This window comes from Mauremys mutica, chromosome 14, assembly GCF_020497125.1.
Source record: "Mauremys mutica isolate MM-2020 ecotype Southern chromosome 14, ASM2049712v1, whole genome shotgun sequence".
Classification (NCBI taxonomy): domain Eukaryota; kingdom Metazoa; phylum Chordata; order Testudines; family Geoemydidae; genus Mauremys; species Mauremys mutica.
This window is the reverse complement of record NC_059085.1, coordinates 34,958,697-34,971,277: the sequence shown is the minus strand read 5'-3', so window position 1 is coordinate 34,971,277 and position 12,581 is coordinate 34,958,697. Positions and strand designations below refer to the sequence as shown.

Sequence of the window (12,581 nt, the reverse complement as noted above, 5' to 3'; positions counted from 1 at the left end):
TTTGTTTATTTTAATATATTTACTAAATTAGGTACCCAAGAGAATCTTCTACATCGGTGATGTGAAAATGCCTGTTGCCTGAAGTAAAAAAAAAAAAAGGTACATTTTTATTTTCATTTGCATACTTGAGTAAGAGGGTTTTTTTCCTCTGTTTTGTTTTGTTTGTTAATACGAAACTTACTTAATAACCCATGGAAGTTAGATTGGGCTCATATTCAGGTGTGTAAAAGTGACATGGGCAATGTGAATGTTTTCTACTTTTGTTTACTAAGCATGTCTTCTATGTGGTATAATTTATATTTTATTCCTTGCAAACATCTTATTTTTTTGTCTTCAAATGCTGGCATTCAGAAACTAGCTATGGAGGTTGAGTATGAGACTACAAAAGATCTGTCTCAAATTTTGATGAAAATGATAGATCTCTGTATTGTTTTACGTACATGCCCAGAATTTCCAATTGAATGAGAAGCATGATACCGTCTTCCTCTCCCAAATCACATCCATTCAGTCTATCACATTTACAGAATATACAATATTAATGAAAATGAGAAGATCAAACTTTTATACACACACACACACCTCCTTAGATTCAGGCAGACATATGGTCCATGGGATCTGTTTATTATCAGGCTCAACTGTAAAAAAAACACTAAGCGGTTTAAATGGGATTTTCAATTACAGAGATCCCTGTGTGAGTTTAATTATGAAATCTCTTATTTTAGACAAGAATACAACCTATAACACTTATATCAACAATTAAGGGGTGTTAAAAACTAACAGTGCTTTGTTTAATATTAGCTAGTGCAACTGAGTTTTATTTTTATTTAAAATTTGGCTGACTGTGTGGAGAAGGGGGGTTGATCCTGTAGAATTGATGCAAGTCAAACTCCCATTGACATTTGCAGGAGTTTTGCTTGGGTATAGGCTGCAGGATTGGGCCAGGGGAGAACTTCATAAGAGACACATTTTGTGATCTGATTCTCCTCTCAACTTACATGAGTTATACACGGGCGTAACCTCACTGATATCTGTAAATTTACAACTGATTTATAGCGTTTTAAGCAAGAAGAAAATCCGACCCCTAGTTTTATTATGGGTCCTTGCAGAGTATATTATGTTGCATATATTGAATAGGCTTGAATAGGAATTTTAAACATAGTCAAGATACTTGTTTTCACTGTTCAGGGACAGTGTATTGTCTATCAGCTCATTGCTAACAAGAGTTCTTTATTTTAAATAATCTAAGAGCAATCATTGCTAATTTTGTTCAGTTATCTATGGACGTTTTTTAAAAGTGTTTAATTTAATGTGTAATTGTAATAACAGGACTTATATAGGCACAATGTACCCTGGCCTGGAAAATAGACACAATAATTTCATTTACTTGTATATTTTTTGGTCGTCCTGTTAGGCATTGTTGAAAAAACAGATCCCGTTACTTTGAAACAAATATATATTGGGTCTAGGAGGAGTTAATGAACTTTTATGGCCAGGTTGAGATTGGACTGACCCCTATGGTAATATTTCATCTAAGGTTACTGTCGGGAGAGAAATCAAATTTCAGCTGTGAACATGATTGACAGGTAAATGCAAGAAAAAGAGAGACATCTGCTCAGATGGGGAATTTGGAAAGGAGAAGGCCAGTTCAGAGAAGTTTCTCTGTGATATTAGGAATAATAAGCTTAGATATGAAAAGTCCAATACTTCGCACTCTCTGGAGACTCACTTAGTTTATTCTCATAAAGTCAGTTTGGTTAAGGGAATTTAATACTATAAGGGGATAGTAGTGGACAGTGGTCTCAGTGATCTCATTGCTAATTTGATTTCTTTGAAGTAATTATGTTATTTCTATCATATTTGTAGCAATGCAGGCAATTGATATGATGTGTGTAAATAAAGTCTATTGTAGCTGTTGATTAAGATACAGTCGCTATACAAACATCTCTTTTGTTATATGTAAAGGCAGTAAGATTATGGACCAAATAAATCCTTGGCATAATTCCATGCACTTTTTCCTGTGAAAGTCAGTGGGAGTTGGTTCATGTTCCTGATATATATCACTATATTAATAATGAAATTAAAATATCAGCATGAATATGAGGTGGTATTTTATGAGATAATCCATATAAAGATGGGATGGGCAAACTTTTTGGCACGAGGGCCACATCTGGGTATGGAAATTGTATGGTGGGCCATGAATGCTCACGAAATTTGGGGATTGGGATGTGGGAGGCGGTGAGGGCTCCGGCTGGGGGGTGTGGGCTCTGTGGTGGGGCCAGAAATGAGGAGTTCAAGATGTGGGAGGGAGCTCCGGGCTGGGGCAGGGGGTTGGGGTGTGTGCGTTGGGGGGTGAGGGCTCTGGCTGGGGGTGCGGGCTCTGGGGTGGGGCTGGGGATGAGGAGTTGGGGGGTGCAGAAGGGTGCTTCCAGCTGGGACCAGGGGATTTGGAGGGCGGGAGGAGGATCAGGACTGGGGCCGGGGGCTGGGGTGCAGGCGGGGGTCAGAGGTGCAGGCTCCAGGCAGCATTTACCTCAGGCAGGTCCCGGAAGCAGCAGCATATTCCCCCCTCCGGCTCCTACACGGAGCCACAGCCAGGCAGCTCTGCGCGCTGCCCTGTCCACTGGTGCTGCCCCTGCAGCTCCCATTGGCCACAGTTCCCGGCCAGTGGGAACTGCAGGGGCCATGCTTGGGGCGGGGGCAGCATGCAGAGCTCCCTGGCTGCCCCTACACGTCAGAGCTGGAGCGGGGAGATGCTGCTGCTTCCAGGAGCCGTGCAGAGCCACGGCACGCATGGAGCGGGGCAAACACCTGATCCCATTCCCCAGCTGGAGCGCCGGAGCAGGGAAAGCCCCCGACCCCGCTCACCGGCGGGAGCGTAAGGGCCAGATTAAAATGTCTGAAGGGCCGAATGTGGCCCCCAGGCAGTAGTTTGCCCACTATATAAAGCCTCTAGTGATGTTAGTGTGGGTCTTGTGCAAGATTGAAGGCTGGTATATAGCCCTAAACATTCTTTCCCAATGTATTTGTTACACTATCCAACCTTTCCTGTTAATTTTATTTGGTGCAGAAAAGCATTTCCACTTTCTAGCATAAGGGAGTCAACAGCAAGGGCCAAATTATGCCGTGTGATATGTGTCTCCATTGCCTTTGATGTCAGTGGGATTTTAATGCTATTTGTGTGAAGGCCAAATTTGGTGGTTCTTACACAGACCGTAATATAATGTTTTTGTTCCCCTTAAAGGTGAATGGCAAGAGCAAATCTAATCTTTACAGTTTATAGTCGCCTCATAATATTTTTTTTCAAAATAAATGAGTTCTTTTTGTTTATTTTTGGACGATTACCTTAGTAATTTTTGGAGGGCTGCATTGACGGTAACTCAGTAGCGTGAAACCTAAACTGCAACTCATCTGCCTCTCTTCTGAGGAGGAAGAGATAGTGGGTTAAATCCTGACCCAGTGAAGTCAATGACAAAACTCTCACTGACTTCCAGGGGCCAGAATTTCAGCCAGTGTGTTTAAGGGCTGTCTAGGCTGGAAGCTATACTGGTATAAGGAAAGGTGGGAATGCACACTTATATAACTCCCCATATGGACACACTTATTTTGGAATAAAAATGACTTTTTCCAGTTTGTTTAAGGTTGTTTTGGAGATGGCTTTTTCTAGTATAGTTTAAACCATTCTTATTTCAGAAGAAAAGTGTCCATAGGGAAAGTTATACCAGTATAACTCTCTTGGTATAATTATACAGATGTAGTTTTGCCATTAAATTTCCCTATGTAGACAAGCCCTAAAGTTAAGGTGAGGATAAGGAGAAGTAAAGAACACACACACATTTCCTTTCCCTTTTGCAGTTTACCATTAAGAACTTTCAGGCAAGGGAAACCTTTTAAATAAAGCAGGCTTAAAATAGAAATCTATTCACCTTTCATTTGACTTTTTAGGATTTGCTCATTGTACCCACGCATAGTTATTAAAAGGACGTGTTTGTACAGGAACTTGCTCTTTCCCATGCTTCGTTCCTGTCCAGCTTTAATCTGCATTGAAGTCAGAATGTAGACTTCAACATTCATTTTCACGGCAACAGACTGTGATGTCACAAACACTGGATGATGACTTCAATAGAGACAGTAGAAGGCTGGGTCTTAAACACACAAGTTCTTTTCTAGGGCTAAATGTCTGATATAATGGAAAGGGAATATAGGCAATAAGTAACCAGCTAAATTTCTGCGTGTATGAATGAGCTGTGTTTGAGTTTGCAGTGGTGTGTAAGTACCTCTTTACAAATTGATTTCATTTTACTAAATTCTAAATTATGCATAAAACTTCCGTGGCATATCGAAGTCAGTAGAAGCCACGTATGTGCACATATAGCCAAACTAGGCCCTTTTTTATATTTGGCCTGATTCAAAAGGAAGGTATTTTACTATGTTAGCCAAGAGAATGGGAGCAAAACCCCCACGATGTGCAATTTACAGGGTGTTTTACAGAAATTCTAGGTAAAACAAGTTTGATACACCATGAAAGCTTAAACTTAAATACTGTAAAATCCTATGTCTTCATGTCATCCGTATTCATCTGAAGAGAGAGTGAAAACAGCTTGTGTCCTTATAATCGAAGAACAGATCTTTTTATCACTGGTGGCTTAATCTGGCAGTTATTACTCAGGCAAAACTCCCATCAAGGTCAATTTATTAGTTTTGCTTGAGTTTAGAATTAAGACCTGAAATATCTTTGCACTAGTGTGATTTCTGCTGTTGTTTAGTTCTAACATAGAATTTTAGTTTATGTGCTAATAGATACAGTCTTTCTTCGGGCTTTTCAGTGTTTGTCATTTACCAAATGAGCTACACTTTTAAAATATGATCAGAGACTGAAAAAGTAGCTCTTTAACATGCAATATGTTAAACGTATTTCTTATGGCTCCAAAAGGTGCAGTGCTTAGAAAAGGGGACAGGTTTAGTCTAACTATATAGACTCGCTGTGAGACCTTAGTCAAATCAATTGATCCCTTATTTAGCAAGGTACTTAAGCACTTGCCTAGCTTTAAGCATGAGTAGTCAGTTCCATTGGCTTCATCTAAACATCTGTTGCCTTTGATCTCTGTATACCTCACTTTACCTAGCTATACAATTAGGTTATTAATTCTCACCTTAGAGGGGTGTTAGGAGAATTAAGAAATATTTGTAAAGCTCTCTGATGCCTTCTGCTGAAAGGGGTTTATGTAACTATCTTGTTTATAGTACTGTTGTAGCTGTGGTGGTTCCAGAATATTAGAGAGACAAGGTGGGTGAGGTCATATCTTTTATCGGACCAACAGAAAAAATGGTGTGTGCCAGTTTTTGTCCTCCACGTTTACTGCCTTTTTTTAGTTTTTACTATTTTTTTCCTTCCTTTGTTTTAACCAGTGAGAAGCTTGTCTCTCTCCTCAACCAGAAGTTGGTCCAATAAAAGATATTACCTCACCCGCCTTGTCTCTCTAATATGCTGGGACCAATATGGCTACAACAACACTGCATAGATAAATATCTGTCGTTTATATTTGTTTTGTGTCCTTATTTCATCACTCTGGGTGAGGAATATAAATGACAGGTATTTAGATACAATGGTTCTGACTACTCATTATTTACGTTCCCCTGAAACGCTTAAAACAGGACTTAAGTGGTCTGTCGGACTTGTGCGTGCCCTTTGCCCAGATGTGAATTTCATCCCCTGAACGAAGTGGGAGGTTTGGGTGCCCAATTAAATACAAGGAGCAGGCCCTCAAATAGCCAGGGGTTTTCTGAAAGCCAGATCCAAACGGTTTTTTTTTTAATCATTGTAAATATAACATGACTCATTACCTTAAGCAGAATGATGTGTCCTTGAAAACCCTTCATTACTGGTTCACTGGCTCATACATGCTCACACTCACAAACCAGCTGCCAAGACTTATGGAGGTCAGGGTGCCTTGTTCATTTCCCCGCCCCCTTGTCAATGCCATTACATTAGTTCCCAAAGTTTAAGCCATTTTCACTTACCAGTTGTGCAGCTTTTATTTTTGTCTATCAAAATTATTGCTATTGTTTTCCCCGGCCCTACTTTCTTCCCCAGATCCAATAATGGAATCTTCAGCTATGAATTTGCTAACCATAAAGATTTTTGCTTGAGCTGTTTTCAAAATGCTGTGGTAAAAAAAAATAACAATAATAAGCCTGTGAACAACATGCTGTGCCACTCTCTCAAGCACTGCACATCTACGGGAAAGAAAGATATTAGCACTCATATAATTTCAGATAGGAAATGAAACCAGACATGAAAGAGACACTAGCTCCAGCTGTTGAGTAGGAATCAAACTAGCTATGGGAATTACAGGTACTGTCACTGGAGACAGCCTGACTTCTGAGAAATGACCTCAGGTGTAGAAGCTTGCTGTGGCCCCTTGCAGATATTAACACCTAATTAACAATCTGCAAGAGCATCCTACAACTTAATCACCAGTGAGGTGAGAATGACAATCAGACAGAGTAGAAGGAATAGAAGAAGAGAAATGGTAATTTTTCCTCTGCATGCATCGTCTAATAACCATGGTTATTCAGATGCAGCTAAATGCGATTTCCTTTTAGTCATTTCAGTCTATTGGAAGGCACAATATATTCATTTGCTAGCAGGTAGGGAGCGGAGGTGAGAATTGAATTGATCTGAGATACTCTGAAAAATTGACCTGGAGGTCATTCATAGTTTACATTGGGAAGTGAGACCAAGTTTATTTCTTCTCCGTCTTCCTCTTGCACCATTTTTTTGCTTCCAGACATGTTATCTTGCATTGTGTAATTATTTAAACATACTCTGATTCCAAGTACCTTGTTCTCTCAAAGTTAATCAAAATAAAGAGACCTTTTGTTAGTGGTGATAAGTAATTAAATAGCTGGTTTCACGTTATGTGGTAGTATCGTACTGAGTTATTGACGTCTTAGAATCTGGTTTCCCGGCCTTATGTAACATTAAGGAAATCTGCTCTGCCCTTGCACTGGGGTGATGCAGTTGCACCAGAGCAAACTCTAGCGGTGGATCCACTGCTTTGGCACAAAGTAGAGCTTATGTTGGTCCAGCTTAATCGGGTTCCGTACCAAACTAAGAATTTCATTAATGCAGGTAAGGCTGAAAGCTGCAGGATTGGGTCCTTATCTGTGTTTTGGTTTTGAGTATATACGATCCTAAAAGAGCGAAGATTGTTTGAAGTCAGCCAGTAATAAAAACAGCTGTCAGTCAATTGGCGGGTATTAGACAACTCATATGTGTAAGGATTGCTCATGTGAGTAGGGGTGTGTAGGATTCGTCCCTAAAATTTTGGTATGCAAAATAAAAAGCGGAGTGGGGAAAATGGTGCATGCCCCTTGTTTTCCTCCACATTTACTACTTTTTTCCTTACTTTGTTTTAACCAGGGCCATGAGAAGTATGGACAGGATTGGAACCCCCATCTATCTATATATTCCACTTTGAATAGTAAGGGCCATTTGCTCTGCACACAGCGCTCCCACATGTTTCTGGGCTTAATGGGAATTCTGTGTTCATATTGCTTGGCCTCAGATTATATTGTAATAAGGCAAGAACACAACATTGAACCACTCATCTTCCATAGAAACAGCCACATCCCATCAACTATCTCGTTCTTCTGTTCAAACAACAGGAGATCCTCTCTACATTCACCATTCCATCACACCTTTTGGCTCTGTTTTTACATGTTGGCTGTATGCTGAAAATTTAACAGGACCATAATGTCAGCTATACCAGATCAAAGACGAGCAACATAAAAGTTGAAATATATTATTTATCTCGTAGTTTGCATCCAGGATGCTCTTCCCCTTTTTGTTATTGCTGATGTTTTGCCCATGATGTTGAGCTCACTTTTTGAAAGCCTTTGTCCCCTACAGACAAATATTCATATTAATGCAAGCCATCAGCATTTAACAAGCTCCAAAGCTCAGGCCTGTATTACATGCACATCCCAAACTTACATTGTTTCCAAAAGAAGGCTTGAGTGCTCGAGAAATGCAGGATCAGACCCTGCCGTGGTCATTTTAGATTTGGAGACTTCTTGGCCTAAGCACAAGAAGTGCACTCGGTAGCCTAAAGAAGCAGTTCAGTTCATTTGTTCAGTGGGAGATTTTGTCATGCTCACTGAGTACTGTAAGTTTCTGTAGAAGGAGGGAAAAATGTTGGTCTTTGCAGGGGGCCAGAAGCTAAAAGGAGAATTTATTCGGGACTTTTCCCCCTGATCTGGCTCATGTATCTTACCCCACATTTGTTATCCTCTTGGCTTCATTTGGCATTCTGCCTGAGTAACAAATACAGGATCAGGCCAGCAATGTTGTTTAATCTTCATACAAACCTTTCCCCTCAAGAATCAGTATAAAACTCTGAAAGTTTTATTTTTTGTCTGCAGATGTTGCCGATTTTACTTCCTGAGTTACAGGTTGAGATAAAATAGTCTGATTTTGGGGATCCCCCAAGCCTTTTTCTTTATGGAACAGAAAAAAAAAAGACCTTGGATTGTTTTGGGGATTTTTCGTTTTTTAACCTGCTGACAATTATCAAATGTTCATTCTAGCAAAGGACTGTTACGAGGGAGCAGCCTCACTGTACAGCCGACAGGACTAATTTGCAGTCTTCTTTAGAGCGCAGCTATTTGGAAGATGTGTCACTTCACTATTTCTTTAAAATTTAATTGGGATCAGGCTATCGACATGTCTCCAAATTTTTTGTCTGTTCAGGCTGCAGTAAAGCCATTTATAATTTATAATCAACGTCTGGTATCGTGAAACTAAACTGTAAAACCGACTTCAGGGTTCCAGTCATAAAATAAATATATGATAAATATTGCAATGAGGCTTGTGTAGCGCAGCTAACAACAGTTCAGTATATTTTGTTATATATATTTTGTTCCAAAGGTAAGAAAGATCTAAATAATAGATTACTGGGAGGTGCTTCTTTTTTTTCTTTTTGGTACAATCAAATGCTAAGGTGGTTTTATAGCTTGAGTTATTATTTTAAATATAAAATGAAGTATTAATTTATTAAACTCGTTTATATAACCACGTTATTTTTATGTCTTTATTTATATTCTGTACTATTGAGCAAAACTGCATTCATCCTGGAGTTTTCTGTCTGTTGACTGTAGTGCGCCTTTGCTTAGATTTTTTTTTTTTCTAACAAGGCAGCTCATTTAGAAAGAAATGTTTATGTGAAGTGCTTGTCAGTTGGCATTTTTACTGGTGCGCTAACCCAAAGGTAAAATATAAAGGCACATCTTTTTCTTGCTGGCTTGTTGCTACTAGAAGGGTTCCTCCCTTGTTAGCTTGATAAATAATTTTACTAGCGGGAATCTGCTGAATTTTTATGCTTGCTGTCTATTTTCTGCTTGCTGCAAATAAATTCCTGCACTCAGAGGGCACTAAAACGCCGAACACATGGTATTTTCCCATTTTGTTGCTGGTTGCCTAAAATATTTATTTCGTCTTGTGTTTTTAATGAAATCTTTAAAAAAGTAAAGAATAAAACTGCAAAACCTGTTTGTTTTCCTATTTCCAGATGAAGATTTTTAGCTTGCTTCTCATGTTTGATTGTATGTGTAGAGCCTTGACTTTAAACATGTTATCACAGGTGATCTAAATAAGCAGTCTTAAATCATTCATCGCTTCAACTACATAATGGTTTTCAAATTACAGGCAGGGATTATTTATTGGCAGGATCAGCCATTTAAGCATCACTTACCATTCCACAACTTTTAGTTTCCCTGTTTGAGATCAAGAGAGCTAATTTGTGAAATAAAAATAATTCTAGATCTGATAGGGAAAACACAAACAAGGTTTCTAATGCATTGCAATGCTGAAATGGAGATGAAATAAATTAGTTTTTTTTGTTTGTTTTTAAGCACCATTTTGCAGTTGTTGAAGCTTCATGAATTTTGGAATTTAATTTAAACAAACAGAACCCCCCTTCCCCGTCCAGCAAAACATGGCTCCCTGATTTTTAGATGTTGCTCTGCTACTATTTTGGACTGGCTTTACCGTACTATCCCATGCCCTAGGCTTCCAGTTTTTCAGGGCTTTGTGGAGTTTGCTCAGGTGACTGACTTGTGGAAGCTGGATTGGGCCTTATATATGGGATGTTTTGGGGAAATTGATGTTCACATGGGGGAGGCAGAAGTGTCGAAGAGGTCAGATAGATAAATCAGAAGTGCTGTAACTTTCCCAAAAGAGCAGTTACAGCTACGCACTACAGTTTTGTTTTAAAAATAGAGATGTTATTTAGATCTATCTGGGGTCAGCTTTCAATTCTGTGACCCTCATGCACACTGATGATGGAGGCACTAATCAACTTCTTGCTTGCAACAAGAAATCCCTGTGGACTCCACTCAGCAGTCTCATACGATTATATTCACAGACATATTCAGCATCACTCAGTCACACATTTGTGCTGTTTACACAATGTATAGTTAAAGGTCCCTGGGACACAGGCTACTCTGAATTGGAGAGAAAGGAGAAATATGTATTTACATCTTTACATGCTTTTTAGAACACGTAAAGAATCCATTGGTAGCCCTGACTTTCTCTCTAGGGGACTGGATATAAAGCCTTTCTGATGGCATATTTGGTATCTGAAGCTGAGTCTTGTGGTCACCGTCCTGTTCCTGGTGCAGAGAGGTCCATATAGTAGACCACCACAGTTAGCACTGGTTGGCAATCTCAGCAGAGAAGCCAAGAATAGGTCCAGATCAGTGTTTAGGCGCATTGGGAACCTTTCAGGAGAGAAAAAGATGGTGAATGAGGAGGAAGGGACACTTGGGCCCTATTCCAAATGCATTTTTCTCTATATTTAAGAGATGTTAAAACTTTCAATACATTATCAGGAATGTGGAATTGTCATGGCCTCCTAGGTATTCTGTTCTCAGCCATCTGCATCTGTGAAAACCTTATCAATTATTTTGTGCACCCTTTTATTTCCTGCATTTGAATGGCAGAATTCCATGAACCTATCAAGATGCATGGATGATTCACCAGGAATATTATAAACATTTTCTTTTAGCTCCTCTTCAAAACTTTGGGCCAATTCCTTAAGTTCTTCCACAGGCCACACTCCAATTGATTTCCTGTTGATATGTAAGTACTGGGGCCCAGATTTCATTGAAGGCAATGGTGTAGCTCCTGCAAACACCAGGTTTGAAGCTGTATATATTGACCACAAATGAAATAATGGGATGGAGGGAAGAAACCAACCCGTACACAATTGCTGGAGAAGGAGTGGGAGGTTTGACCAATGGAGTGAACTATTTCTCTTGTGAATGCTGCCATGGAGATACGGATGTGACCTTTTTATTTAAGATCTTGTCTGAAGAATCCACATACAGTAAACTGCATGGAACGAAATGTACCCCTATGAGAAGAGCTAATATGACACTTCCAGGAGTTGAAATGGGGTTTCCTAGAGTCTAGGCATCCCTAACTTGATTGTTACTTTGCCTCTTTGGGGAGACTGAGACACAGGGAGGGGGGGAACTTGCCCAAGGTCACCAATAGCACAACAGCCATTAGATGTCCAGAAGATGCCATCACTGTGAAGCCAACAGAGCATCCTCACCCAATGCTATACACCTACTATATTTCAGCAGTTTCTTTCTGTTCAAGTTTCCTGGGTCTGATTGTCCCAGCCAATGCATGGGATGCTGGCAAGAAGTGGAGTGCAAGTTGCACCAACAGCCTTGCAAGCCACAGCAAGTGCACCAAAGTGGGAGCTCTAGTACTTCTAGTGATGATGGAGCACCTTGGTGTGCTGCAAGCACTGCATCCAGAGAGTGAATGGCTGTGGGAAAATGGGTGTGATTGATAGGAAGGAGTGGTCCAGGCAGTGATCCATTCCAGTACACATGCAACAAAATAGCATAGAGATGGTGCCTGAAGCAGCTGTGAATTGCACCTATTTGGAGGTCCATCTGGTTGAAAAGTAGCCAACATAATGGGATACTGTGGCCACAGAATATGCAACAGTGAAAAGGCATCTTTGCTTGTCCTTTCAGTAGCCAGCATCAATTAGCTGCTGCAGAGGGTCTGAGGATTGTTGCCAGGTCATGGATGTGAATATTGGGGAATTTGCATATGCATAGCACTGTGTTGGGGAAGTTCACATTTCAGAGGAGAAAAGTCCATCCCACCCTCGTTACAAACATCTGTGATGCCGTCTTGCTCACTTCATCCAGGATTCCAATTCCTATGTGAACAGTGGCCCATTTCTTTTAGAACACAGTTTGGGGCAGTCATAAAAATGACACTGTCAGAGATCTGACTTGATAAGATATCACATTTATATGGTGATTCTCACACAAAGTGCTTTATAAACTAGGCATCTCGGGGATAGGAGAGTAGCATCTAACCAGTACACGAGATACTGAGCAACAGGAAATAGTAGCCATGGTGTTTAAGATTGCGGCCAGAAGATCCAGGTGCAGAAAGCTTCTAGGAGACCAGTTTATGTAGATGAGGAGGATGTAAAGCTAAATTGACCTTGCAGGGACTTAAGCCAGTGGTTCATATTTGAGCTGCAGCT

The 12,581-nt window shown here is 40.1% G+C and overlaps 1 protein-coding gene across 5 annotated transcripts in view; it reads left to right on the top strand.

Annotated features, from left to right (window-relative positions):
- MAF (MAF bZIP transcription factor) overlaps positions 1–12,581 on the top strand; it is a 224,243-nt gene that overhangs the window by 13,134 nt on the left and 198,528 nt on the right. For all 5 annotated transcript variants that reach the window (XM_044986924.1, XM_044986922.1, XM_044986923.1 and 2 more), the window contains one exon: positions 32–99. In XM_044986924.1, coding sequence (XP_044842859.1) covers positions 32–65 — 34 coding nt within the window. In that variant the 3' untranslated portion in view covers positions 66–99. The remainder of the gene's footprint in view (positions 1–31; positions 100–12,581) is intronic.